Consider the following 27,973-nt stretch of genomic DNA (forward strand, 5'->3'; position numbering starts at 1 on the left):
GGTTGTTGTTCCCCCTCTTCGCCTTTAAACAAAGACATCACATTTGTCTCTGTTTACTTGCGAGGGCACCTACTCCCTGTTGCTCTCCGCCGTGTCACAGTGAGTTTGTCTATCTCTATTAAGCCACTGTTGCCCTGGAAACGGCCAGGCCTATACCCAGCCTATCCTCTATGCATACCCATTTTACTATTCATTCCATCTCATATACCCTCTATGTCTGCACTTGCTGGCTGATGGTGGCGCGGCGGAATCACATAATTCGGAACGTTAATTGTGTGTTGGTTTTTTTATGTTGCAACACTGTTCCTTTTAGCAGTTTACAGACACATGGCCTGATATGACATCTACAGTATGCAGTATGCGACAACATAATCAGAGTAACACAATCAGTCACTGTTAGATCATGCATTGTCAGACAACTACCCAGATATCTGGGGGTGGTCATAACACTGACAGCGTGTCAGAAACAAGACCGTGTTTCATGTTTTTGAACAATACCTCGACGCCCAGTCAAGTCATAGACCTTACACTTCCATGCTTATAAAAAGCGGGATCTTGTTTATCGAGACGCATTTCCTTGCACTATAATTTATTAATACATCTTCAAAGCACATCACTGTACAGTAGTACAATACTTTGATCAGAATATTTGCAACAGTAGTTTTGCATATCGATCTATTACTTATAGAAGCTTGATGGGAGTCCTATTGTAGGATGAATCCACGTTTTGTACAGTCCTACTGCTGTAAATGCAGCATGTGTCTGCTAATAGGAAGCTATTGTATTCTGTGAAGTTCATAGTTTATCGTTTTAAAGCAGGATGTTGAGCGTGGGGGGATTTTCTCTGTAACTGATGATGCGGTAAACTGAGTAGTTCACCTAGGTCAGGAAGTAGTGTGGAAGGTACAGGGGAAATGTTTGGGCTACGTTGCAGCTTTAAAAAGAGATGTGGTACAAACCATAGGGTTAAACGAGCGCTAAGAGCTGATCGTACTCTGCTTTCACATATGCTAAAGTTAGAAGGAAGATAAGAAGCTAGAATGGAGACACTTGTTTTTCTGTTTCCTCAATTCAACTTTTCGGCCCCAAAAGAGGAAGCATATTTCAAAATGCTCGGTCCTGAGGACTTGAAGGCACCGAGAATGAAAGCTAGTAATTCCAGGTAGGTTTTCTTTTTTTTTACTTGAAATCTTCTGATCCTTTTTATTTGATTGAAAGCAGAATTCAATTTTTGTGTCTTTTAACAATTCTATAAAGCTTCTAAGTCTTTCTTTCATTACATTTTGTAAGAATGCCACTTCCTTTATTTGCATTGCACAACAAGAATTGGAGAAAGACAGAAAAAGTATACCTCTAATATGAATATGCTATCTGATATTGTGACCTCCACTCTTTAAGTGTGACTTATTCTTCCACTCTTCAAGTGTGACTTATTCTTCCACTCTTTAAGTGTGACTTATTCTTCCACTCTTCAAGTGTGACTTATTCTTCCACTCTTTAAGTGTGACTTATTCTTACACTCTTCAAGTGTGACTTATTCTTCCACTCTTTAAGTGTGACTTATTCTTCCACTCTTTAAGTGTGACTTATTCTTCCACTCTTTAAGTGTGACTTATTCTTCCACTCTTTAAGTGTGACTTATTCTTCCACTCTTTAAGTGTGACTTATTCTTCCACTCTTTAAGTGTTGCTGTCAACTTCATGATGTAAAGGGTTGACCATAGCACCATGCTTGACTACAGAGTACAGTGCATGTGTATCTGAGAGCCATTTCCATGATCTCAATAGCTGGAGATGCGAAAACAAATGTTTCTTCATTAAGGTGACACCTTAGAATGAACAGTTCTGGGTTATGTACCTTGGTTAATTTATTTGTATCAGATTATTTGCCAAGGCAAGTGGAGCCATAAAGTAGGCGTTAAAAAGTCGTGATGTTGTTTGTTTGAGTGTATAAAAGTCATTTGTGATAAAGTTTGTTGATACTTTTGATGTAGAACAGTGAGGCAAATTAAATGACTCTACGTGATGGGGATAAATTGTGACACCGTAAAACAGTTGCTCTTCTTAACTATCCATTCATTAACTATTCAAACAGTTGAATGATACAACCTAGACAGGAATTAGAGAGGAGACAGGAAAATAAAACTTTCTGCGAATGATAGTTTCGCGACAGTTTCAGTTGCTGTCGGCGTGAATTCCTGTCTATGCAAATTCCCTTGAATGTGCTGCTGTTACTGTTGCTCTCTGGGTAGAAGTGCAGAAGTACATTTCCCCTTGGTTCACCTTTGTTCTGTGTTTCTGGCCATATGTGGTGGTTGGTTTCTAGTTTCAGAATGTTGGTTAGCCCGCTGACGCCATCTTGCTTTGCTAGTATTTTCAAGGGCAATCCACAAATGAGATGCCACTGCTGCCTTTAGGGAAACGCTGCATGATCTGTTGACCTTTACATCATGTGACCTAAGGTGTAAAGAAAGATCAGGGTCTATTTGTTTCCGGTTGTCATGTGAACCTCCATGTTAAAGGTCCTCAGCACGAGTAACAAACTGGCTGGTTTACTCCTCTGTTGTATGTGATTCTGTAGCCTAGTTCCCAGATACTGTATGTTGGTGCCGTCTTGCCGACTCAAACAATGTTTAGCGTGACAATAACCATAGGAGTTGGTAAGACGGCACGAACAGATCTGGGACAGGCGAGTGATTTTGTGCATTATGATTCAACAGTAGAATAACCCGGGAATGTACTATCATTATGTACAGTTAAAGTATGTGTCTTCTGGGAGTCACCATCTAAAGTGTCCATTCCTTCTGGTTGCAGATTGAAAGACAGGAAGTGCCGACTGACTCTTCTGCTGACCAAATCAGGCTCCCACGAAAACATCAGTCCAGAAAAAAAGACCGCCACCGCCACCATCAAGTAAGACGTCAGTCAAGTATAAAGGCAAAGCAATGGAAGGAGATTGCCCTGCAGAATAACATAACATGTTTAATTGCCCCAGTTGCCCAATTTGTTTTGAAGAGTATTTTCAATCTTAAAGGGATATTTCAGCGTAATTACGTTTAGATAATTGTTACCTTATCTTGAAAGCAGCATTGCCCAAAGACTACTTCAAGGAAATGAATATGAAGCTAAATATGTAATGTCGCTGAATTACCCCTTTAAATTAATACCAGAGGGAAACAACGTAATCTAAACGCGGCCCACCGTCAGCTTTCAACAGGATCAAACAGAAAGATATATAAACAAATTAATGCAGCATCATTAGCAGAGGACTTTAATGGTATCTCTGACTTTTTTTCTGCAGCATCTCACCGGAGGCAGCGTTGAGATGGAGCGACTCCTTTGAAGATCTGCTCAGGCACTCAGGTTAGATTGAAGCTAGCGATCTCTCATTTAGTCACAAATTGCAAGTCTAAACCATTTTTGTTCAAAGCACAACTTTAATGGGAAGCCACAGTGTCTTTTGGGAAATTAAAGGTTAGAGAAGAACAATGGAATTTGACTAGATGTTTTCAGTGTTCGGTAAGACTATCAAACCTGTCTAACTTCCTGATATGTCTATTGAAGAGTGTTTCCTTGCAGCTGTACATCATTTTGGTCTAGAGAGTCATTGAGATCAATGGTTGAATGTTCAATATTATCTTTCCCACTTTTCATTGAGAGCTGGTTGGGAATCTATAGAATTTGGCAATTTATTTTAGGAATATGAATAAACAAGAAACAAATATATTTATTAATAAATAATAAACAAGTAGCCTAAACAAAAATAAGGCAAGTCTCAGTGAATAGAGTCTGAAATTCAATCAATAAGGTGCTTACAAAGTAACACATCTACAGCACCAGCCTCAAGTAGGTAGAGTGTAGATCCCTCTGTCACGATTACTCTGGTAACAGTACATGCTAATTTTCATTCATATAGACCTCACCATTGAATCCAATGAATCCGATGGATCATTAAAGAGTATGTTCTTCTCCCCTGATGCAGATGGAGTGGAGATGTTCTCTCAGTTCCTCAGGACAGAGTTCAGCGAGGAGAACATTGAGTTCTGGTTGGCCTGTGAGGAGTACAAGACCATCGACTCGGAGATCCGGCTCATCTCCAAAGCCAAGCACATGTATTCTGTCTTCATTGAAGCCGAGGCCCCAAAAGAGGTAAATATATAGTGCTCGAGAAATGAAACCAAATAGGCCTTGCTGGAGCTTTATATCAATGGCAATGGAAAAACTGTGGGCCCTATCAATGTAAATTCCCTAAAGCTGCTGCTTGGTCAATGGGACTTTTCAAACTATTCAAAGAAAGATACAATCTAATCTTCTTTGCGCTTCTATGATCTTGATCTAGTTCAAAGGGTGGCTGATTAGATGCAATGCATCAACATTCACTGGTATACATACTTTGGCCTTTATAAACTATGCACAGGAACTATGCAGAGGTTACAATTAATAGGATGCATGAACAGAGTCCTGAGAACCATGTGGTTTAGAAGACGTTCTATACCCTTAGTGAGACAGACATGACCATTACAGAACCATGTGGTTTAGAAACGTTATACCCACAAGCAGCATTGGATGCAGACTGACGTGACCGTGTGGTTTTGTTTCTCTGCAACTAGCAGCAACTGAACCAGTGATATAGACACCCACACACTTTCAGTTTGAGATCAAGTCTTCTAAGCTCAGTCAGATAATAAGCTAGCAGGACTTCAAAACCACATGCCTATTCAGTCTGGTGTTAAATGTGCTGCAAGTACAGCGACATGTGAAGACCGAAAAGTGTAACATTGACCCCACATTCTGCTTATATGGAGGGCTCTGAGTAAAGTCAACTCAAAACAATGCCTCAAGGAGGCTCTGGGTAAAGTCAACTCAAAACAATGCCTCAAGGAGGCTCTGAGTAAAGTCAACTCAAAACAATGCCTCAAGGAGGCTCTGAGTAAAGTCAACTCAAAACAATGCCTCAAGGAGGCTCTGGGTAAAGTCAACTCAAAACAATGCCTCAAGGAGGCTCTGAGTAAAGTCAACTCAAAACAATGCCTCAAGGAGGCTCTGAGTAAAGTCAACTCAAAACAATGCCTCAAGGAGGCTCTGAGTAAAGTCAACTCAAAACAATGCCTCAAGGAGGCTCTGAGTAAAGTCAACTCAAAACAATGCCTCAAAGAGGCTTGGGCCAGCCATGAACAGTAGCTCTTCACCTTTCATGACTGTATTTTGACTGTACTAAGCTGAGTGCAAAGTGACACATGCTTTGGGTACACACAGGGCCAATCTCAAAACTGACCACTAGACCCGACGTCCTGTGCACATGTGGAGATCGGAGAGGATTTGATTGGTATAAGCAATAGAAACATCCACCCAGCCTATCAGAGGGCAAGTGGAGCTATTACCATTTCACCATATCTAAGGTTTGATGAGCCACATCCACTCAACATACTGATAATAGTGTCACTTGTCTTTTAGGTCAACATCGACTATGCCACCAAGGTGGCCATCCAGAAGACCATCGCCTCGCCGACCAATACCTGCTTCGATGTGGCACGGAGCAAAGTCTACAGCCTGATGAAAAAAGACTGCTACCCAAGGTTCCTCAGGTCAGACATCTACCTGCGCCTCACCAAGAGGAAAGGCCCCGGGACCACCATGTACCGCCGGAGGTCACGGTCCTGCGTTTTCGATGAGCTGCGAGGGGAGGCCACCAGCGACTCCTCTGACTGGTTGTAGCATCATAAGCCAAGAGTAGTACCACACACACTTCCAATTTCCCTTGCAGTGCAATGCCTGTAGCTGACTAGATTTACATTTTAGTCATTTAGCAGACGCTCTTATCCAGAGCAACTTACAGTTAGTGAGTACATTACATGCATAATTATTTATTTTTTCATACTGGCCCCCCGTGGGAATCGAACCCACAACCCTGGCGTTGCGAACGCCATGCTCTACCAACTGAGCTACATCCCTGCCGGCCATTCCCTCCCCTACTCTGGGCCAATTGTGCGCCGCCCCATGGGTCTCCCAGTCGCAGCCGGCTACAACAGAGCCTGGATTTGAACCAGGATCTCTAGTGGCACAGCTAGCACTGCGATGCAGTGCCGTAGACCACTGCGCCACTCGGGAGGTGTGGCACAGGTGTGACTGGAAAGTTGAAACATTTTATTGAGAGACTTTCTGAAGAGATTTGACTTTACAGCTATCAATTAAAATGTTCACCATCTAGACAGCAAACATGCACATACTGTGTAAAAATACTAATATGCAATATTCATCTTGTTTACCGTTAAATGTCTTGCCATTGCTTGTATTAATTCAATAATTTATTATAATAATCTGTTATGTTGGCTTTTAGTTGTAAATTGTATTTATTGTCTGGAGAGTAATTATTGAAATAAACAATATATTATGAAATCTTTTAATTTTTTTTATTTTAGCAAAAGATTCAATTATGTCAAAAGAGACAAATGTAATGTTAGTGCATTACACAGTCAGAAGGGTTGATAGAAGTATCTGGAAGGAACCCAAATCACTGAAACATTTATAGACCTCACCAAGCAACTGAGTAACCACTCTAGGATTGGAATTATTCACGTCATTGGTATGCACACAGTATTCCTTACAAAGACAAATATGTAATCATTCCAAGCTGCCAGTGATCCAACTGAGTCTATGTATGCGTTCCAACTGACACCCTATTTCCTATAAAGTACACTACATAGGGTTCTGGTAAAAAAAGTAGTGCACTTTGTAGGGAATAGTGTGCCATTTGGCACGCAGCCTTTCCCTTTCAAATATGTATGTGGTGGGAGGAAGCGCACGCATAATTCACATACTCCCTGGGCTTAGTGGGCCTATTTTCTGTCATTAACACACATGTCAGGGTCTCCTTTAGCCTTTGGAGCAATACAGCCTTCTCAGGCTGAGTTACTGTCATTCCAGCATGATCAGAATGACTCATAAATTAATATCTTTATGTATGCATTTAAATGGCGTTGGAATGAATAATGCTCTGACTTGTATTCATTGAAATGGTGGAAAGAATAGAATAGAATAACCAATATCAAAAGTCTAGTTAAAGATGTTATAAAGGTATAATTTCAGCCAGTAGTTTTGAAAGTAACGGTCACGTGCCAAAACGGGTCCCCCAAAATTGTGCACAACTGTGTACTACGTCATCAATTTCCTATAATATGTTACGTCCTGCAAAAAATAAAATAAAAAATCCCCTGGAATTTGTATAATATGTTACGGATTCGAATTCGTACAATAGGTTACGAATTTGTAAGCGCTTAAGATCCCGTTCAGTCTCTTTAATACAGTGCTGGTGTTTAATTCGTCACAGCAAAGTGATTAGCTTCTTTCCCTTCCTGTAGGAGTTAAATGGCGTCCATGATTGGCTCCATGGCATCTTCACCATGGGAGTTTGGTCAGTCTGTTAAAAAAACTGCATTGCCTGGACATTAGAAAATCAAGGACTATTATTAGTTAAAATTCGTAGACAGTTCACAACAATGCCGAATCCTCCGAATAGAGAAATCAATAAGCGCAATACTTTACTTGTCTTAGGATATAACGAGGAAACATCCCTAATGCATACACATGTCCCTCAGGCAAAAAAAATTAACGTGATAAAGCATTTAGCTTCAAATTATATTGATTTAATAGAGGAATGCTAACGTTGGCTAATGTTTCCTTAACCCTCACTGATCTAACCTACACTACCAGTCAAAAGTTTGGACACACCTACTCATTCAAGGGTTTTTCTTTATTTTTACTATTTTCTACATTGTAGAATAATAGTGAAGACATCAAAACTATGAAATAACACATATGGAATCACGTAGTAACCCAAAAAGTGTTAAACAAATCAAAATATATTTTATATTTCAGATTCTTCAAATAGCCACCCTTTGCCTTGATGACAGCTTTGCACACTCTTGGCATTCTCTCAGCCAGCTTCACCTAGAATGCTTTTCCAACAGTCTTGAAGGAGTTCCAACATATGCTGAGCACTTGTTGGATGCTTTTCCTTCACTCTGCCGTCCAACTCATCCCAAACCATCTCAATTGGGTTGAGGTCGGGGGATTGTGGAGGACAGGTCATCTGATGCAGCACTCCATCACTCTCCTTCTTGGTCAAATAGCCCTTACACTGCCTGGAGGTGTGTTGGGTCATTTTCCTGTTGAAAATCAAATGATAGTCCCACCAAGCCCAAACCAGATGCGATGGCGTATCGCTGCAGAATTCTGTGGTAGCCATGCTGGTTAAGTATGCCTTGAATTCTAAATAAATCACAGACAGTGTCACCAGCAAAGCACCCCCACACCATAACACCTCCTCCTCCATGCTTTACCGTTGGAAATACAAATGCGGAGATCATCTGTTCACTGACATCGCGTCTCACAAACACACAGCGGTTGGAACCAAAAATCCCAAATTTGGACTCCAGACCAAAGGACAAATTTCCACCGGTCTAATGTCCATTGCTCGTGTTTCTTGGCCCAAGCAGGTCTCTTCTTATTATTGGTGTCCTTTAGTAGTGTTTTTTTTGCAGCTATTCGACCATGAAGGCCTGATTCACACAGTCTCCTCTGAACAGTGGATGTTGAGATGGGTCTGTTACTTGAACTCTGTGAAGCACTTATTTGGGCTGCAATTTCTGAGGCTGGTAACTCTAATGAACTTATCCTCTGCAGCAGAGATATCTCTGGGTCTTCCATTCCTGTCGCGGTCCTCATGAGAACCAGTTTCATCATAGCACTTGATGGTTTTTGCGACTGCACTTGAAGAAACTATAAAAGTTATTGAAATGTTCCGTATTGACTGACCTTCATGTCTTAAAGTAATGATGGACTGTCGTTTCTCTTTGCTTATTTGAGCATAATATGGACTTGGTATTTGACCAAATAGGTTGATCTGTATACCCCCCCTACCTTGTCACAACACAACTGATTGGCTCAATCGCATTAAGAAGGAAAGAAATTCCACAAATTAACCTTTAAGAAGGCACACCTGTTAATTGAAATGCATTCCAGGTGACTACCTCATGAAGCTGGTTGAGAGAATGGCAAGACTGTGCAAAGCTGTCATCAAGGCAAAGGGTGGCTATTTGAAGAATCTCAAATATAAAATATCTTTAGATTTGTTTAACACTTTTTGGGTTACTACATGATTGAATATGTGTTATTTCATAGTTTTGAAGTCTTCACTATTATTCTACAATGTAGAAAAAGTAGGTGTGTCCAAACTTTTGACTGGTCCTGTATGTCCTCGAGATGAACCCCGACACTATGACTGACTTACAGTGGAGGAGGCATACACTGTCAGGAGTGGAGGCAGATGGACACTGTAGGATTCAAATCCTTGTCTTGACTTTTTAAAAAATTGGCATTGTTGCAGCACATGGGGAAGATAAACTTGGTTTATTTGCAGGCTGCTGAAGGGGCCGACGAGGACATACAGCGCCTCACTGTGGCTTAGTAGAGGAGGCTCCCTAACACAGTGTGGGACAGGAGAATTTCCTGGGCAAGTCCAGTAGGCCGAAAAATAACTATTGGCCCTTGTTATGATTCATGACTAGGGCCTGGAGTTTTACCTGACCGTGTGATCTGCTTACTAGGGAAAACTCCTGGTCCTAGGTATGGCATCTAGATGACATGGTGTTAGAAGAGGAAGACACTAGTATAACACCTGTACATTATTAGTATAGTAAACATTTCACAATGTCATATCTACATGGAAGCTAGAGGAACAATGACAAAGACAACAGTATGACAAAGCCTGTTTTTATTTCTGTTTTTGTGTGGGATGCTTTCAAAGCCAAGTCTTCTGGGTTATTTTCAATGAGAATCAACCAGCTATGTAGTGTTAGGAGGCATAGTATATATCCACCTAAATCAATAACAACCACAGAATCAACCAGCTATGTAGTGTTAGGAGGCATAGTATCTATCCACCTAAATCAATAACAACCACAGAATCAACCAGCTATGTAGTGTTAGGAGCCATAGTATCTATCCACCTAAATCAATAACAACCACAGAATCAACCAGCTATGTAGTGTTAGGAGCCATAGTATCTATCCACCTAAATCAATAACAACCACAGAATCAACCAGCTATGTAGTGTTAGGAGGCATAGTATCTATCCACCTAAATCAATAACAACCACAGAATCAACCAGCTATGTAGTGTTAGGAGGCATAGTATCTATCCACCTAAATCAATAACAACCACAGAATCAACCAGCTATGTAGTGTTAGGAGGCATAGTATCTATCCACCTAAATCAATAACAACCAAATCAGCAATAAACAGTGTCTCAGAGTCTGAAGTGCACCCATGACAACACTTCTCAGCACTGTGCACGTGCGAGACAGGCACCTCTTTTGAAAATCAAATTTCCCAGTCTTGGTTTGTCCACACGGATGCAAATCGGGATCGCTGTGGTGTTTTCCATCACCTGGTGAGATTTCCATTCCTGGTTTAGTTTGGGAAGCACATTAGGTCTTGGGCTGGATGACAATGGGGGACAGGATAGGTGAGCAACCCAGGCAGCATCCCGTGTCTGACACACATGGGGGTGGGTTTCCTTTAGGCAGAAAGGGTATACCTTGCACTGATTGCAACTGTTGATGACCTTTGACCCTCCATCTCCACCAGATGTTAAATACTTAACACCACTCAAAAGCACACAAATCATCGAGTAACTCCAATTCACATGCTCTGATTCGCACAAAACCCTATGAAGCCTAGTTTTAGTGCAGTGTTAGATTTGACAGATAGATATCATATGCAGTCTGCACAGAGTGCAGCCCAGTACATAGCATACCATATTATTGTTGATGTGTCCTTGAGATTCATGTGGAAGATATTCCACAACGGATATGCAAATCCAGTATAACACCAGGACGCAGGGCATTTCCCTTTATGCTCTATTAGTTTACGGCTCCCGTCGACTGGCTTCATCAGCACTAAACATAATCTGTTTACCTAATTTCATATTCCATGTGCAGGTTTTTAGGCTGTTCAGAATCAGAATCACCTTTATTCGCCAAATACATATAGCATGTGCAGGAATTTTCCTCAAAAGCATAAATACATATACCAATACTGAAAAAGCATAAACACATACTTCAATATGTGTATTTATTCTATTGCGGACTTACTTTGTTGTAATACTATAACATACTGCCATGTATGTTTATTGGGAAACCCTGCACTGGATGAATATTTTTCTCTAATACTATATTGCACATGGTCATGTTTGTTTATCTTATGAATGTTGCTTTTACTGACTAGAGATGACTATCTGAAAGAGATTTTGGTAGCACTTTCTTTTACTGTACAGTATTTATCCACCGAGAAATGATGTGGTGAAACGGTAACTATGCAGTAATAATCATATAATATCTCTGATTAATATTCTAGGAATGACTAATTTGGTACCAGGTAGTTACCAGTTGTTTTTGAATTCTTCAAAGTGCCATTCATTGACTGGGGCATCATTCATGTGCACCATGGTAGGCTCTTTTGACATTAGGGTTATATTAGGGTTATATTAGGGTTATATTAGGGTTATATTAGGGTTACATTAGGGTTATATTAGGGTTACATTAGGGTTATATAATCTGCCATTCATCCTCATGTTTATGAATGATATTGAGGTGGACAGGAAATAACAGACGGCATGAGGGCCACTCCTTGAATCACAGGTGCATACTCTCTCACCAAATATGTATATATATATATATATATACCCTCTCTCCAAACATCGCTTTGCATACTGATTTTCATATGTCCAAGGGGAGCCTTGTTTAGATCAGTCCATGCAACTTAACTCCTTCACCTCAAAACAATCACAATCTCAGCTTCACACTTGCAGGAACTATTTTCTCTCTCCCAGACAGACAACGCAGCCATGGCAATAAAGTGAGTTTCTTTATTTCTGATTCTGTATATTAATGACTATGTTTCAATATAAGTTACAACTTACTACAGAAAAGTGTCGTATGTCCATTTTGGATTTAAGTTTATATAAATATATAATGTATTGGATAACAGGTCATTTTAAGTCTTGGAGGATGTTTTGACTGGACAAAAAAAAAAGAAGCTAACTCATTGATGAAAAACGATATTAATCTATTTTCTCTCCAGGTGTGAGGTAGATTTGATATTGTGTTTTGAGAACCACTGATTACTGCGCTAGTGATGGATCTCAACACTCTTTTCAAGGGTAGATTTTGTTGCTTTCCCAAGGAGCCGCTTGAAGAGGCTGAGACTTGGGGAGAGTCTGTGGACAAACTCCTGGGTTGTAAATGTAAAGACAAAGTTATATCTTTTTACTATGTTGCCTGTCTGAAAGGTATCACAGAGAGTGCTAAACTGATTAGGGAGGATATCAGATTTAGGAAATTATTATTGTCTGTTACCAGTAACTGTATGCATCAACTTAGTATTACTGCCAGTAACTAAAATGTATCAACTTAGTATTACTGCCAGTAACTAAAAAGTATCAAGTTAGTATTACTGCCTTTATCAGAACTCATGTTCATATACTTTCTAACAATAACAATCATTGAGAAATCCCATTTCCAATAAATCTGACATTTTCCCTTTTCCTATTTTTCCCTATTTCCAGCCGGGCAGGCGGCTTTCCGAGAATTCCTGAAATCAGAGTATAGTGAGGAGAATATTCTGTTTTGGCTGGCCTGTGAAGAGTACAAGAACATCAAGTCTCTTCCAGAGATGATCTCCTCTGCAAACAGGATCTACTCAGAGTTTGTGGAATGTGAAGCACCAAGACAGGTAAGTAGCCATCTGGGACTGTGTGTTTCATGGTGCTGAACAGGGTTGGGGAGGAACTGATTACATGGAATTGGTTACATGTAGTCTGATTACAAAGAAACTGTAACTGTAATCAGTAACTTGACCTGCAAAAATATTGTAATCAGACTACAGATACTTTTGAAAAACTAGATGATTACTTATTGGATTACTTTTAAATTCAGAAAGGATGTTGGAAGAAAGAAAAAAAAAACATGACACCTTTCTATTTTCTCAATGACATTCAATTCAGTGCTGAAAAAAGGCGTACGTTTAAGTTTGTTCCACCTGAGCGAGTCTGACCACCAATCAGAGACCACTATGATGACACACCAAATGATGACCACCAATCAGAGACCACTATGATGACACACCAAATGATGACCACCTATCAGAGACCACTATGATGACACACCAAATGTGTTTGTTGGATCCTTTTTGTCTTGTTCTAATGCCTCTTAAGAGGAAAGTAATCCAAAAGTAACTGACAGTAATCAGATTACGTTACTGAGTTGGGGTAATCCAAAAGTGGATTTACTGATTACAATTATGGAAAGGTAACTAGTGACTGTAACAGATTACATTTAGAAAGTAACCTACCCAACGCTGATGCTGAACTAGGATCAGTTTAGCCTTTTAGATTATAATGAATCAGATACTATGGCCATGAGAGACATGATCCTAGACCAGCGCTCCTACTCTGACACCCTTGACACATACGGCCCCATGATCACAATCTGGTAAAACAGTATAAAACTCCACATTTCAACACAATTTGATTTAACAAACTTCCCTCAAGATTAACAAATTCCTTAAAGGACCTGGTTGGATCTACACCTGGTAATGCTTGTCATTGCGGATATGCAGAGATTTATTGCAGAGATTTATTGCCGAGTTATTTCATAGGTATGACCTGCGTAGTCAGTAGACATAAAATCTAGAAAGCTATATAAAAAAAGAAAGACCAAAGAAATGCCTATACTGTACATTGTGTCTTGTTTAAAGATCAATATTGATTGTGGGACCAGAGAAAATATCACCAAGAACATCTCTCAGCCAAGCCTGACCTCTTTCGACACGGCACAGAAGTTGATCTACAGTCTGATGGCCAGGGATTGTTACCCACGATTCCTCAAGTCAGACATCTACCAGGATATGCTGAGGAGAGCAAGGTGACTCTCTCAAACAACAAGCACTCTAAAAGTGTTTCTCAACCTTTTATGTACCAGAGATTGGCAATATATAGTCCCTCCATCCATGGAGGACCACTTAGATTAAAGGGATAGTTCACTTTTTGGAGGTGTTATCTTATTTTCAACATTCCTAGGGTGTTGTTACCTGGGGGTGTAGTTTAGCAATGTCCAGAATATCCTGGCAAGAAAGCTTTTAACTTTTTACTGCAGTGGGCTAAATCAGGGTCACACAGTGTGTTTCTTGGTAGTCTTAAACAAATCTACTTTGAAACACAAGTATACACCTCACACACATGGTTATTGGCTTAAACAAAAGAAGACACATTGTACCATGTCAGATATAGAGTTGAAATGTATTCAATTTTGAGTTTGCATCCCAATATTACACTTTATATACATCACAGATGACTGAAATATAACAAAACTGACATTGAAACACCGGATTTTCGTTGGGTTTTTTAAATAATATTTATTAATGATGAAATGATGAAATATATTAATAACATTCCACCCATGAGGCCAAAGAGGGTGCTTTTGGTCATTGACTGCAGGAAAAGGATACATGTAGCAATGCAAGTGGAAACGTATTGTATCATAGTGATGCAAAATAGTGAACTATCCCTTTAATGCGCGGCAATCCTTAGTTGAAATAACAAAGTGGGACACCCCGCCTCTGTTTTGGTAAAAAGCTGAGGGATGGGCCTGGGGAAATGTAACAATGTTTACAAACATTGGAGTAAAATAAGCTAATATTTTGGGTTCTGATGGGGTTTGGCAGTTGAACTATGCTCGTGAGGCATCTATAAGTTATATTCGTCAAGACTCAATGGGTACATATCATTAATCTATACGTCCAAAAATGGATGTCACAACTGCAGATTGCCCCGTTGAAACTAGCACTTGAGAACAGACTAAATGTCTGTCAGCTAACCATCTAACCAGAAACCATCTAACTGGTCCAGAGGTTGAGAAACACTACTCTAAAATATGAAGTATAAAATGGGTGGTTCCAGCCCTGAATGCTGATTGGCTGACAGCCGTGATATATCAGACCGTATACCACTGGTATGTCAAAACATTACTTTTTACTGCTCTAATTACGTTGGTAACCAGTTTATAACAGCAATAAGGCACCTCGGGGGTTTGTGGTAAATGGCCGATATATCATGGCTAAGGGCTGTATACAGGCACTCCGCGTTGCGTCGTGCTTAAGAACAGTCCTTAGCCATGGTATATTGGCCATATACCACACCTCCTCGGGCCTTATTGCTTAAGTATGCTAGTCTTTCACCCCTTTCATCTCCTTATGCATACAGTACCATCTTAATGCAATCCAGGTCAAAACGATATCAGAGATAGCTTTTCTTAAACTTGTGACTACATTTCATGGGTTGATTCCAATCTCAATTAAAACTGAAGAGGAATTCCTGTATATATTATAATGTGTGAAATGTTGTTGTATTTAACTGAGTTATTGTTAGAGACTAAAAAGGCTAAATGTTACCCCTTTGACCATAAATTAAATGACAAAATAAGCTCTTAATTTGTATCAATAGTATTATCACTTTTGTAATTTTATGTAATCAGATACTGTCTCAAATTGAAATCAACATTTTCTGAATGAATCAAGCATCATATTCAAAATAAGATAAACTATCCAAATGAGTTCCCAAACTCCTGTCCTTGTTCTGTGTGGATCTTTTTTGGAAAGAAAGGTGCAAGCTTTATGTGCCTGCTGTTGCAATAGGTGCACTGACTACTGCAATACATTTACATTTACATTTTACAAAGTTATATGCATTTTTTTGTCATACAAAAATGCACAGTGCATTCGGACCTTTAAAGTGCCCAGTCAACCAGGGAAACAAAGGGAAGGCCTGTATCTTGCGTGCTATCATTTTGAATTTGATGCAAAACATCCAGATTGTTTTGATTGACCATGATTGTGGTCCGATTAACTTCCCTTCTCCCTGAAGAGTGCACACCTTCACCTCCCATCGTGGATAAATCTGAATGGAATAAGAAATATGATGCAAACTCCCTCTTGCCCAAGCTGTGGGGGTGAGCCAGTCTGCACACTTTAAGAAAAAAGGGTTAAAAGGGTTTTGGAATAGAGGGATGTGGTCCCTGAAGTGCGTTCAGCTTTTCAACACCAGATGGCAGCAAAGCTCTCAAATGGACTTTGTTCTGGTAGCATGAAGGCTATTTTGTAAACAAATTAAACTGGCCCTGCACCAGAAGTTGAGGAGCAACATCCTCCTACGGTGAATGGTACACACATTTAGCACAGAAAACAGACGCTGCACAAATTTCACATAGACCGTTATGACACACCACCACATTATGTAACAGACAACGTGTGGACATTTTTTGGGGAACTTTCACATCATTGAAGGACAAAGAAAAATACAGTAATGAACTATGCAGTACGCACTGAGAATACCTTTTTCTGATTATTTACACTGATCTAATGGAAGCTTTAAAACACAGTGTTTAGATGCCCTGAAAAGTTTGTTTAATGTGAGTACTGGGGCCAAAGGTGCATCGCTGAGCGATGGCCTGATAAGAGGCCCTTTGCATACCTTACGTAACCATGGTGAAGGCATGCAAAGTGAGGTACACAGAGAGGACATGTTTCCCAGAATACACCTGGTATCATAGAAAGTCTCCAATGTCTGTTCGGCTTCAATTCTACATTGACCTTTAACAACAGCTGAAAATAGCACACACATTTTCTTCATGAAATGTACTTTTTCTAGTTATGTATAATATGTTATCATGTACAAAATTCTAAATAATCCAATATAAATGCTCTGCGTGGGCTGCAGTTAGCAGTGCATTCAGTATTCCATTAGGTTTCAAAAACGTACGGTACCCAATATGTCAATTTGCCAATCCTGTGTCAGTGGAATGACTATACCTCATGACGAATGCACTGCCTCCCATATATTTAATTTCTGCAATACTTCATTTGTTTATTTTCATGGGAGTCATCAGGTCCTTATATAACATTACACATTTCAGTTGGCTGCTTAGGACAGAGGAAGTAGGTGGTTTGGTTAGTCACATGTGATCTGCCAACCGAAAGTGGGACATTTTGTTCAGTTTGGTTTTTGAATGTTCAGGTTATTTTCAGAGGTGCTATGTAAACTACACGGTAGGGGTGGGGTTGAGTTGTGAACACCACAACTTCCTCTGGGTTTTTTTCTCTGCTCTTATTTACTTCTGTTGGTGGTAAACCTACTGTACAGTACAAACCTACAAGGCATGCACACAAACTCTCAAATGCACACACAGAGAGAGAGAGAGAGAGAGAGAGAGAGAGAGAGAGAGAGAGAGAGAGAGAGAGAGAGAGAGAGAGAGAGAGAGAGAGAGAGAGAGAGAGAGAGAGAGAGAGAGAGAGAGAGAGAGATTACAGGATACAAAAGAGATACTGCTGAATTGAACATACAGTACAGAACACAGCATGAAACGATAATGTATTCCTGAGGACTGTATTTGAAGTATGACGTTCTCTGCTACCATGTGACCGTCACACGGTTATCCTGATTGGTTCTTCATAGTGACACTAACTGTTAGCAACACTGATGTAAGCAACACTGACTACTGGTTTAAATTGCTCAGTTGTCATATGATAAAGATCTGCCATTTTTAAAACTTGAAGATGCAGTCGGACCATATCATACAAATTTGCAGGACGTAACATGTCATAGGAAATTGATGATGTAGTGAACAATTGTTACAACTTTTGGGGACCCCTTTCAAAACTACTGGCTGAATTTATTTTGTTAAAAGCTCTGGAGCATCACTTTAAATGTCTTTGACAGCATGATGTCTAGACCTATAATATAATATTTAGCAGACGCTTTTATCCAAAGCGACTTACAGTCATGCGTGCATACATTTTTGTGTATTGGTGGTCCCGGGGATCGAACCCACTACATTGGCGTTACAAGCGCCGTGCTCTACCAGCTGAGCTACAGAGGACCTCTAGTCAAGACTAACTTTCTTTTAAATCTATTGTGATCAGGCCCCGATCTATCTGTGTATATACCATACTGTATATGATTGGTTCTCTGTGACAGAAAAGGAAATGTCAGAAGCCACTACTGATGTAATGCTGTACGGTGAGACTAAAAGGTGGGCATTGGGGTTTTCAGTGATGAATCCAGTCAAATCTTTGAGGTACTGTATTTTCCTCCCTTCTGCTTGCACCCTATTTCATTTACAATATATGCCATTCATGCATGCATACATTTTACATATGGGTGGTCCTGGGAATCGAACCCACTATGTTGCCATTGTAAGCGCCATGCTCTACCAACTGAGCTACAAAGGACCAATAACTTCTGGCAATAACTCCAGATAAAATGAATAATGGGGAAATAATCCATCCAGGCGTCATGATGCCAACTCTTCTGACACCTATTATGTCTGTATTATGTCTCATCCAAAAGGTTATACTCTTCAAAATGAAAACGTTTATATGTTGGTAGAAACAGAAGTCTAGTAAAAAGCATGCGTTGACCTACACCCAAAAATGCTTGTAAAGGTGTTAGCTAACAAAGGGTAAACTGTATAGAAATAAATAGAGAAAGTCACATTTAGAGTGATGGAAACAGAAGTTCCAGAATCATGGGACACGAAATCAAAAGGCGTTATGAAAGTATAACTTCCACCTGACAAAAGTGTTTGAAAACTTTAACAAAGGACCTTGTTCTTTACCTAAGCCAAATCGCAGAGTAAAGGTAAATATTTGCTTATCTGTTGTTTAAATTTCCAACATCATATTTGCATCTCCTGGCCTTAATCTCAACAGGTAATGACCTGTGCAGGTTTCTGAACGTGCAGACAGGCAGCTGCATTGAGCTGGTATGAACAAGCAAGCGTCATACTCTACTTCCTCTAATTCTGCGGTTAGGAATGAACGAAACGGGTGACGCTCACAGCAACCATATTCTGTATAAAGAGGGGTGTTGATGAGACTGTCAAAACAGACACACTTTGAGGACTTGCAGAGAACTCCAACACTGAGTACTCCATACACAGAACCCAGCTATTGTTTCCCCAAACATGCCTATCTCAGTCACATCACCATCAAGGGAACTGCATTCACACAACGTGGACATGGAGGACAAGAGAAGAAAGCAGACAAAGTGAGTATTTGCAGTATTGTTGATACCGTTTACATTCCAAGTTGGTTTATTGGTAATTCGGCACTTTTGCAGATTTAATTGTTCTAAAAAAAACATTGAATGATGTTGCTGGTTTCCTTTGCACTTAGGAACAAGACAACTTTGGGGTTTACTGTGCATGTGCACGTTTTGTGTGTATTCTTGTGTTTTACTGTATATTCACCTATTTACTCCATGTTTCAGGGGAAGCGACTTGAAATCCCGACTACAGCGCAGATCTTCCCAAGCCCCCAACACTGAACGGTAAATAGGATAGACTCTCCATGTCCATGAACCTTTCCTTTCAGGACACATCCATGAACCACATCTCCATCCAGTGTTTTGATCTGAAACTAACTGTCCTCCACTTTTACAGACTTAGCCCTGAGGAAATTATCCTGTGGTCCCAGTCTTTAGAGAGACTTCTCGCATCAAAAAGTAAGCATTTCATGTACTTCAAAACAACTTTAAAACATAAAACAGGAGGTTGATGATATGATCTTCATATGTCAATTTTCGTAGGTTTGCAGGTTGTTCAGCCTAGCTAAGTCTGCCCCCCCCCCCTGTACCCTTTAGATGGCATGACAACATTTCAAGCCTTCCTGAAGACGGAGTTCAGTGACGAGAACATTGAGTTCTGGCTGATCTGTGAAGACTACAAGAAGATCAAGTCATCCTTCAGGCTGTCCTCCAGGGCCAAGAAGATCTACAAGACATACATTGAAGCCGAGGCTCCAAAAGAGGTATGTTGTACTCACAAACACAGTATATTTAATCAATAAGGCCCGAGCGGGTGTGGTATATGGCCAATATACCACGTCTAAGAGCTGTTCTTATGCGCAACACAACGCAGAGTGCCTGTATACAGCCCTTAGCCGTGGTATATTGCCCATATACCACAAACCTCTGAGGTGCCTTATTGCTATTATAAACTGGTTACAAACGTAATTAGAACAGTAAAAATTAATGTTTTGTCATACCCGTGGTATACACTCTGATATATCACGGCTTTCTGCCAATCAGCATTCAGGGCTTGAACCACCCAGTTTATAATACTTTACGAAAAACATGTAGATCTTAGATCATGTATGTATCTACTTTATATGGACACATCTGCTTGTATCCACTAAGTCTCATCAGTTTCCTCTATCTCTCTCCAGATCAACATTGACCACAAGACCAGAGATCTCATCAGGCGGAATGTGAAGACGCCCACCACAGTTTGCTTCGACGAGGCCCAGAGGATTGTGTACAGATTGATGGAGAAAGACTCCTACCCCAGGTTCCTCAGAGCCAACATCTACAGGACCTTACTGGACTCTGCATCAGACTACATTAAGATGTAAATGAATGGTAGAAACTGGACCGAGGCTTCCAACAATGGACTGCAATGTCAGACAGCCAGGAAGGGTTTGCAAATGGGATTCATAAGAAGATGTGTCCAAATGTGAATTCTACTGGGTACAGAGATAACAGGCCAAAGGGAAAGGCTGGAAGGAACGTACAGAAGCGACTTTGCTGGCAATCCTTGTTGACCTATGTGGCTAGTAGTCTTTGTACTTTCACTTGAAAAAGAAGCACAACAGGGTCAGCAGCTCGTTGGTCAGGTAGCCTAGTGGTTAAGAGCGTTGGACCAGTAACTGAAAGGTTGCTGTTTCTAATCCCTGAGTTGACTAGGTGAAAAGTATTTTGATGTACCCTTAAGCAAGGTGTACCCTAGTTGCTCCTGTAAATCGCTCTGGATGAGAGTGTCTGCTAAATGATTAAAATGTAAATTTAACATATGACACATAGAAAGGGATTACAGAGACCATAGAAATAGATTGTATTTCTATGACAGAGATGGGGTGCTGGGGGATTACCTTGCCGAGCATTTGATTGCTAGGGACTTTCTGTGTCAAAGTTCTGGGGATGTTTTCAATGATGCATCTAAAACAGCCAGAGCAGGTATCTGCAGTTCATCAGTGGAGTTATTTAATGAGACATTAGATACAATTATCTACTAAGTTTGTCTTTTAAATCCAATACAATTTTAGAATGGGTTTATGTATGTACTCTAACACAACACCATGAGGCATGTAAGCTAAAAAAACATGTTGGAGAATTAATATGTGAAGGAATGACAATGTAAAAATGTTGCGCTGTACGTATGTAAAAATTAAGATTTGTCTAGTTGTATTTATACAACATGATTTCCAATATAATTAATGTACTTGTTTGCTAAATTAGGATCTTACTGAATATAAATTCAATAAAAACACATACATTTACAAAAATAAATTACTGCTTCAATCCTTCAAAGCACTGATCATTTACTGAGAACATCATAAGGTTTTTTAAATACCAGTTTTGTTGAAGAAGCTTCACACATTTTACTGAAAAGGTAACTTTTTACTTCAAGCATTTGGGTAAAATGCATTATGCATCTGAACAAAATAACAGCCAGATAGTTTAAAACTGTATGCATAGAAAGATACAACATATTATAAGCCTTTTTATAAGGCATTATAAAGGCTCCTACATGCTTATAACAACTTATAAAGCATTACACCAGGATTCTTTAGTTTAGGTAAAGTGTTACCAGGAGAAGGATTTGGCGGCAGAGAATCTAACTTTACGTGGCTGTTTGCCGCTTCCTGAACCAGTTCTCTGTCTCAGATGTGTTTGATTGTTGATTGAGGTAGTGAGACAAAAAACACATCGTGACAAATCGTCATCATTTCCTTGTTTGGACAACACTGTGTATTAGTAACCAGATTCTCCTCAGATAACTGGATCATGTAACAGTCAGAAGCCTCAGGACGGTTGAGTTAGCAGACTTTCTATCTCGTCAGAAGAACAGGATGTGTGGAAGTTTTTTTGCGCTGTATTCTGACAGAGAAAGATGTATCATAGACATACAGTGGGGGGAAAAAGTATTTAGTCAGCCACCAATTGTGTAAGTTCTCCCACTTAAAAAGATGAGAGAGGCCTGTAATTTTCATCATAGGTACACGTCAACTCTGACAGAAAAAATGAGGGAAAAAAATCCAGAAAGTCACATTGTAGGATTTTTAATGAATTTATTAGCAAATTATGGTGGAAAATAAGTATTTGGTCAATAACAAAAGTTTCTCAATACTTTGTTATATACCCTTTGTTGGCAATGACACAGGTCAAACGTTTTCTGTATGTCTTCACAAGGTTTTCACACACTGTTGGTGGTATTTTGGCCCATTCCTCCATGCAGATCTCCTCTAGAGCAGTGATGTTTTGGGGCTGTCGCTGGGCAACACGGACTTTCAACTCCCTCCAAAGATTTTCTATGGGGTTGAGATCTGGAGACTGGCTAGGCCACTCCAGGACCTTGAAATGCTTCTTACGAAGCCACTCCTTCGTTGCCCGGGCGGTGTGTTTGGGATCATTGTCATGCTGAAAGACCCAGCCACGTTTCATCTTCAATGCCCTTGCTGATGGAAGGAGGTTTTCACTCAAAATCTCACGATACATGGCCCCATTCATTCTTTCCTTTACACGGATCAGTCGTCCTGGTCCCTTTGCAGAAAAACAGCCCCAAAGCATGATATTTCCACCCCCATGCTTCACAGTAGGTTTGGTGTTCTTTGGATGCAACTCAGCATTCTTTGTCCTCCAAACACGACGAGTTGAGTTTTTACCAAAAAGTTATATTTTGGTTTCATCTGACCATATGACATTCTCCCAATCCTCTTCTGGATCATCCAAATGCACTCTAGCAAACTTCAGACGGGCCTGGACATGTACTGGCTTAAGCAGGGGGACACGTCTGGCACTGCAGGATTTGAGTCCCTGGCGGCGTAGTGTGTTACTGATGGTAGGCTTTGTTACTTTGGTCCCAGCTCTCTGCAGGTCATTCACTAGGTCCCCCCGTGTGGTCCTGGGATTTTTGCTCACCGTTCTTGTGATCATTTTGACCCCACGGGGTGAGATCTTGCGTGGAGCCCCAGATCGAGGGAGATTATCAGTGGTCTTGTATGTCTTCCATTTCCTAATAATTGCTCCCACAGTTGATTTCTTCAAACCAAGCTGCTTACCTATTGCAGATTCAGTCTTCCCAGCCTGGTGCAGGTCTACAATTTTGTTTCTGGTGTCCTTTGACAGCTCTTTGGTCTTGGCCATAGTGGAGTTTGGAGTGTGACTGTTTGAGGTTGTGGAAAGGTGTCTTTTATACAAGTTCAAACAGGTGCCATTAATACAGGTAACGAGTGGAGGACAGAGGAGCCTCTTAAAGAAGAAGTTACAGGTCTGTGAGAGCCAGAAATCTTGCTTGTTTGTAGGTGACCAAATACTTATTTTCCACCATAATTTGTAAATAAATTCATAAAAAATCCTACAATGTGATTTTCTGGATTTTTTTTTCTCATTTTGTCTGTCATAGTTGACGTGTACCTATGATGAAAATTACAGGCCTCTCTAATCTTTTTAAGTGGGAGAACTTGCACAATTGGTGGCTGACTAAATACTTTTTTTCCCCACTGTATAATTGACAAAAATGACAATTTGAAAATCCTGCTTATGAGGCACAAAAACACATAACTTCTTTCTCACAAGTGTAGCAAAGGTTGCAAGCGCTACAAACAACGTGTCCACACTGACAATGAGAAAGGTAAACGACTAATGATAATATATTGAATGCATTAACATAAATGACCGTAACCAAACAAACATCGTAGATTAGAATTTATGGGGATTAATGGTAAATGTACTACTGGTGATATACTGTATGTAATGGGGAATGTATCAAAGGGCAAACAATTCACACAATGAAGTTATGAAACAATGAATGTACACAAATTGGCAGGAGAGAGCGCATTCTGGAGAGAGACACGCCTTCTACATCTTAGCCACGCTCCCCTTCTTCTTTCAAATTATACCCAAGATACATCATCTTCACACATTGTCACGTTCGTTGTATAAAGGATTAGACCAAGGTGCAGCATGGTATGCGTACATAGTCGTTTATTCTAATAAACACAGACAAAATAACAAAAGCAACTGAACGTGAAGTTCTAAAGGCTAACAGCAACAAGCCGAAACAGAATCAGAAACAAGATTCCACAACTAAAGGTAGGCAAAATGGCTGCCTAAGTATGATCCCCAATCAGAGACAACGATAGACAGCTGCCTCTGATTGGGAACCACACCCGGCCAACATAGACATAGAATACACTAGATTCTATCCAAATCACACCCTGACCTAACCAAACAGAGAATACAGGTGATCTCTAAGGTCAGGGCGTGACACATACTGTAGGCCTAAAGCAGTGTTTCCCAACAGTCCTCCAGTACCCCCAACAGCACACATTGTTGTTGTAGCCCTGGACAAGCACACCTGATTACACTTGTCAACTAACAACAAAACTGTCCGGGGCTAGAACAAAACTGTGTGCCGTTGGGGTTACTGGGGGACTGTTGGGAAACACTGGCCCAAGGAATACTCTCAGGAACGGTGTCAGGTCCAAAGCAGTAGCCATTTTTGGAAAACCAATGCAATTTCAAAACGAATGCAATTTCATTCATTTTATAAATTTTATCAAATTTATTGGCGTGCCAAGGCAAATACACTTGCGTGCCAGCCTTGGCACGTGTGCCTTACGTCGCCGATGCCTGGTTTATCAGATCAGTATTTGGCAACCTTGTAGTTTCTTAGTATAGATTCATAAACAATCTACAAGCTGATAATTAACTGTTGATAAATTACTATAAAAACTACTGTACAATTCTTAATAAAGTAAGTGTTGCAAAAAACTTTTTCCTTTTCATGCACAACCCAAGGTGACATGCACAACACAGTGACAAAGCAAGATCCCACGTATACACACTTATACACAATACACTGCATGAGTAGATGCACACTCAAATGGAACTCACTTGGATGCTTGTGCATATGACATCTATAGCCTCGATGTACAGTATCTACAGCGCCTTCAGAAAGTATTCAAACCCCTTGACTTTTTCCACATTTTGCTGTGTTAAGCCTGAATTCAAAATGGATTAAACTGGATTTTCTTCTCACCGATCTACACACAATACCCCATAATGACAACGTGAAAATGTGTTTTTAAAAAAGTTTGCAAATGTATTGAAAATGAAATACATAAATATCTAATTTACATACTGTAAGTGTTCACACCTCTAAGTCAATACTTTGTAGAAGTACCTTTGGCAGCAATGACAGTTGTGAGTCTTTCTGGGTAAATCTCTAAGAGCTTTCCACACTTGGATTGTGCAACATTTGCCCATTATTCTTTTCAAAATTCTTCAAGCTCTGTCAAATTGGTTGTTCTCATTTACAGGTCTTGCCACATATTTTCAAGTAGATTTAAGTCAAAACTGTAACTCTGCCATTCAGGAACATTCACTGTCTTCTTGGTAAGCAACTCCAGTGTAGATGTTGCCTTGTGTTTTATGTTATTGTCCTGCTGAAAGGTGAATTCATCTCCCAGTGTGTCAGGGCGACGTGTATGCTGTGAGCGAAGTCAAACGCAGGACACCGACCTACTGGCAGACGAACTTTACTAGCACAGTAATCAAAATACAAACAAAACCTCCAAACAGGGAGGAACAAAATACGCATACACCCGAACACTGCCGACCTCACGGAAAACAATCACACACAATAACCAATGAGAGACAGGGGGTTATAAAGGTCCTCTGTAGCTCAATTGGTAGAGCATGGTGCTTGTAACGCCAGGGTAGTGGGTTCGATCCCCGGGACCACCCATACGTAAAAATGTATGCACACATGACTGTAAGTCGCTTTGGATAAAAGCGTCTGCTAAATGGCATATTATTATTATTATATTATTAAAGGGAATACAATGTAACATAATGGGAAACAGGTGAAATCAATCAGGACAAACTAGACAAACACCGAAACATAGATCGGTGGCAGCTAGTACTCCGGGGACGACGAACGCCGAAGCCTGCCCGAGCAAGGAGGAGGGGCAGCCTCGGAGGAAGTCGTGACACAGTGTCTGGTGGAAAGCAGACTGAATAAGGTTTTCCTCTAGGATTTTTCCTGTGCTTAGTGCCTTCAGAAAGTATTCACACCCCTTGATTTTTTCCACATTTTGTTGTGTTACAGCCTCAATTTTAAATGTATTACATTTAGAATTTTTTGGTCACTGGCCTACACACTATACCCCATAATGTCAAAGTGGAATGATGTTTTTAGACATTTTTGACTTAAATTTACTTGAAAATGGTTGTCTAGCAATGACCAACAACCAATTTGACAGAGCTTGAAGAATTTTGAAAAGAATAATGGGCAAATGTTGCACAATCCAGGTGTGGAAAGCTCTTAGAGACTTACCCAGAAAGACTGAAGGTGCTTCTACAAAGTATTGACTCAGGGGTGTGAATACTTTTGTAATTGAGATTAATAAATCAATAAATCTGCAAACATTTCTAAAAACATGTTTTCACTTTGTCATTATGGAGTGTTATGTGTAGATGGGTGAATTTTTTAAAATATTTAATCCATTTTGAATTCAGGCTGTAACACAACAAAATGTGGAATAAGTTAAGGGTTATGAATACTTTCTGAAGGCACTGTATCTATGGTCTCTTTGCTGTTGTATATGTCTTCAAACCTCAGACCAAATCAAGAGTGCATTACTTTAGTCCAAGTCATGAGATGAACATCACTCTTCCCTAATCACATGGGGAACTACAGGTGTAGGATCTTAATTTGACCTATATTGTCAGATCAGGGAAATTCTCAGCAACAAAAGTGATCAAATTAAGATTGTACATCTGTATAGACAAATTGAACGTTATGACCTCCTTCAGGGAGCAGTAGTTATAGTCATGATGTTATGTTCCCTTTCAGTCAGTCAACTTTGGTACAACAAACTATGGGTAAATAGAATCCCACCGCAACGGATACTAAATGAAACCGCCCATGGCAGACCACCCAGACCTGACCCCGCCAGATGCGGCAGTCTTGATATTGCGCACACAGCGCAATAAGGAAGTCTCGAGGTTCTGCTCGCCTGAGGTAGAGTATCTCATGTTAAGCTGTAGACCACACTATTTACCAAGAGAGATTTCATCTATATTTTTCGTAGCTGTCTATTTACCACCACAAACTGATGCTGGCACTAAGACCGCACTCAATGAGCTGTATAAGGCCATAACCAAACAAGAAAATGCTCATCCAGAGGCGGCGCTCCTGGTGGCCAGAGACTTTAATGCAGGGAAACTTAAATCCGTTTTACATAATTTCTACCAGCATGTTACATGTGCAACCAGAGGGAAAAAAACTCTAGACCACCTTTACTCCACACACAGAGACGCATACAAAGTTCTCCCTCGCCCTCCATTTGGCAAATCTGACCATAACTCTATCCTCCTGATTCCTGCTTACAAGCAAAAACTAAAGCAGGAAGTACCAGTGACTCACTCAAATACGGAAGTGGTCAGATGACGCAGATGCTAAGCTACAGGATTGTTTTGCTAGCACAGACTGGAATATGTTCCGGGATTCTTCCGATGGCATTGAGGAGTACACCATATCAGTCACTGGCTTCATCAATAAGTGCAACGATGATGTCGTCCCGACAGTGACCGTACGTACATACCCCAACCAGAAGCCATGGATTACAGGCAATATCCGCACTGAGCTAAAGGGTAGAGCTGCCGCTTTCAAGGAGCTATGCCCTCCGACGAATCATCAAACAGGCAAAGCGTCAATACAAGACTAAGATTGAATCCTACTACACCGGCTCCAACGCTCGTCGGATGTGGCAGGGCTTGCAAACTATTACAGACTACAA

At 40.3% G+C, this 27,973-nt stretch overlaps 3 protein-coding genes and 1 non-coding gene across 4 annotated transcripts; 3 read left to right on the top strand and 1 right to left on the bottom strand.

Annotated features, from left to right (window-relative positions):
- Positions 1 to 857: 857 nt before the first annotated feature.
- On the top strand, positions 858 to 5,856 carry LOC121581435 (regulator of G-protein signaling 21). The gene is made up of 5 exons (XM_041896932.1): positions 858 to 1,162; positions 2,814 to 2,912; positions 3,301 to 3,362; positions 3,982 to 4,148; positions 5,454 to 5,856. Exons 1-5 carry the CDS (start codon positions 1,041 to 1,043, stop codon positions 5,712 to 5,714), a joined length of 711 nt encoding a protein of 236 aa, XP_041752866.1. The 5' UTR covers positions 858 to 1,040; the 3' UTR covers positions 5,715 to 5,856.
- A 21-nt stretch (positions 5,857 to 5,877) lies between these two features.
- On the bottom strand, positions 5,878 to 5,958 carry trnaa-cgc. The gene has a single exon. It is a non-coding gene; the product is annotated as a tRNA-Ala (tRNA).
- Positions 5,959 to 12,193: 6,235 nt separating this feature from the next.
- LOC121581675 (regulator of G-protein signaling 21-like) lies at positions 12,194 to 13,984 on the top strand. Its single transcript, XM_041897157.1, has 3 exons — positions 12,194 to 12,302; positions 12,624 to 12,790; positions 13,814 to 13,984. The coding sequence occupies exons 1-3, from the start codon at positions 12,194 to 12,196 to the stop codon at positions 13,982 to 13,984; spliced, it is 447 nt and encodes a 148-aa protein (XP_041753091.1).
- A 5,021-nt stretch (positions 13,985 to 19,005) lies between these two features.
- Positions 19,006 to 21,462, top strand: LOC121581436 (regulator of G-protein signaling 21). Its single transcript, XM_041896933.2, has 5 exons — positions 19,006 to 19,157; positions 19,380 to 19,439; positions 19,552 to 19,613; positions 19,752 to 19,918; positions 20,336 to 21,462. The coding sequence occupies exons 1-5, from the start codon at positions 19,075 to 19,077 to the stop codon at positions 20,519 to 20,521; spliced, it is 558 nt and encodes a 185-aa protein (XP_041752867.1). The 5' UTR covers positions 19,006 to 19,074; the 3' UTR covers positions 20,522 to 21,462.
- The last annotated feature ends 6,511 nt before the right edge of the window (positions 21,463 to 27,973 follow it).

This window comes from Coregonus clupeaformis, chromosome 14, assembly GCF_020615455.1.
Source record: "Coregonus clupeaformis isolate EN_2021a chromosome 14, ASM2061545v1, whole genome shotgun sequence".
Taxonomy (NCBI): Eukaryota; Metazoa; Chordata; class Actinopteri; order Salmoniformes; family Salmonidae; genus Coregonus; species Coregonus clupeaformis.

Excerpts from the sequence above, each read along its gene's own strand:
- LOC121581435 (XM_041896932.1), top strand. The coding sequence starts at position 1,041 with ATGGAGACACTTGTTTTTCTGTTTCCTCAATTCAACTTTTCGGCCCCA. Across the intron at positions 1,163-2,813 it reads ATGAAAGCTAGTAATTCCAG|ATTGAAAGACAGGAAGTGCC; the intron begins GTAGGTTTTCTT and ends TTCTGGTTGCAG. Across the intron at positions 3,363-3,981 it reads AGATCTGCTCAGGCACTCAG|ATGGAGTGGAGATGTTCTCT; the intron begins GTTAGATTGAAG and ends CCCCTGATGCAG.
- LOC121581436 (XM_041896933.2), top strand. The coding sequence starts at position 19,075 with ATGCCTATCTCAGTCACATCACCATCAAGGGAACTGCATTCACACAAC. Across the intron at positions 19,158-19,379 it reads AAGAGAAGAAAGCAGACAAA|GGGAAGCGACTTGAAATCCC; the intron begins GTGAGTATTTGC and ends TCCATGTTTCAG. Across the intron at positions 19,919-20,335 it reads AAGCCGAGGCTCCAAAAGAG|ATCAACATTGACCACAAGAC; the intron begins GTATGTTGTACT and ends ATCTCTCTCCAG.
- LOC121581675 (XM_041897157.1), top strand. The coding sequence starts at position 12,194 with ATGGATCTCAACACTCTTTTCAAGGGTAGATTTTGTTGCTTTCCCAAG. Across the intron at positions 12,303-12,623 it reads CAAACTCCTGGGTTGTAAAT|CCGGGCAGGCGGCTTTCCGA; the intron begins GTAAAGACAAAG and ends CCCTATTTCCAG. Across the intron at positions 12,791-13,813 it reads AATGTGAAGCACCAAGACAG|ATCAATATTGATTGTGGGAC; the intron begins GTAAGTAGCCAT and ends TCTTGTTTAAAG.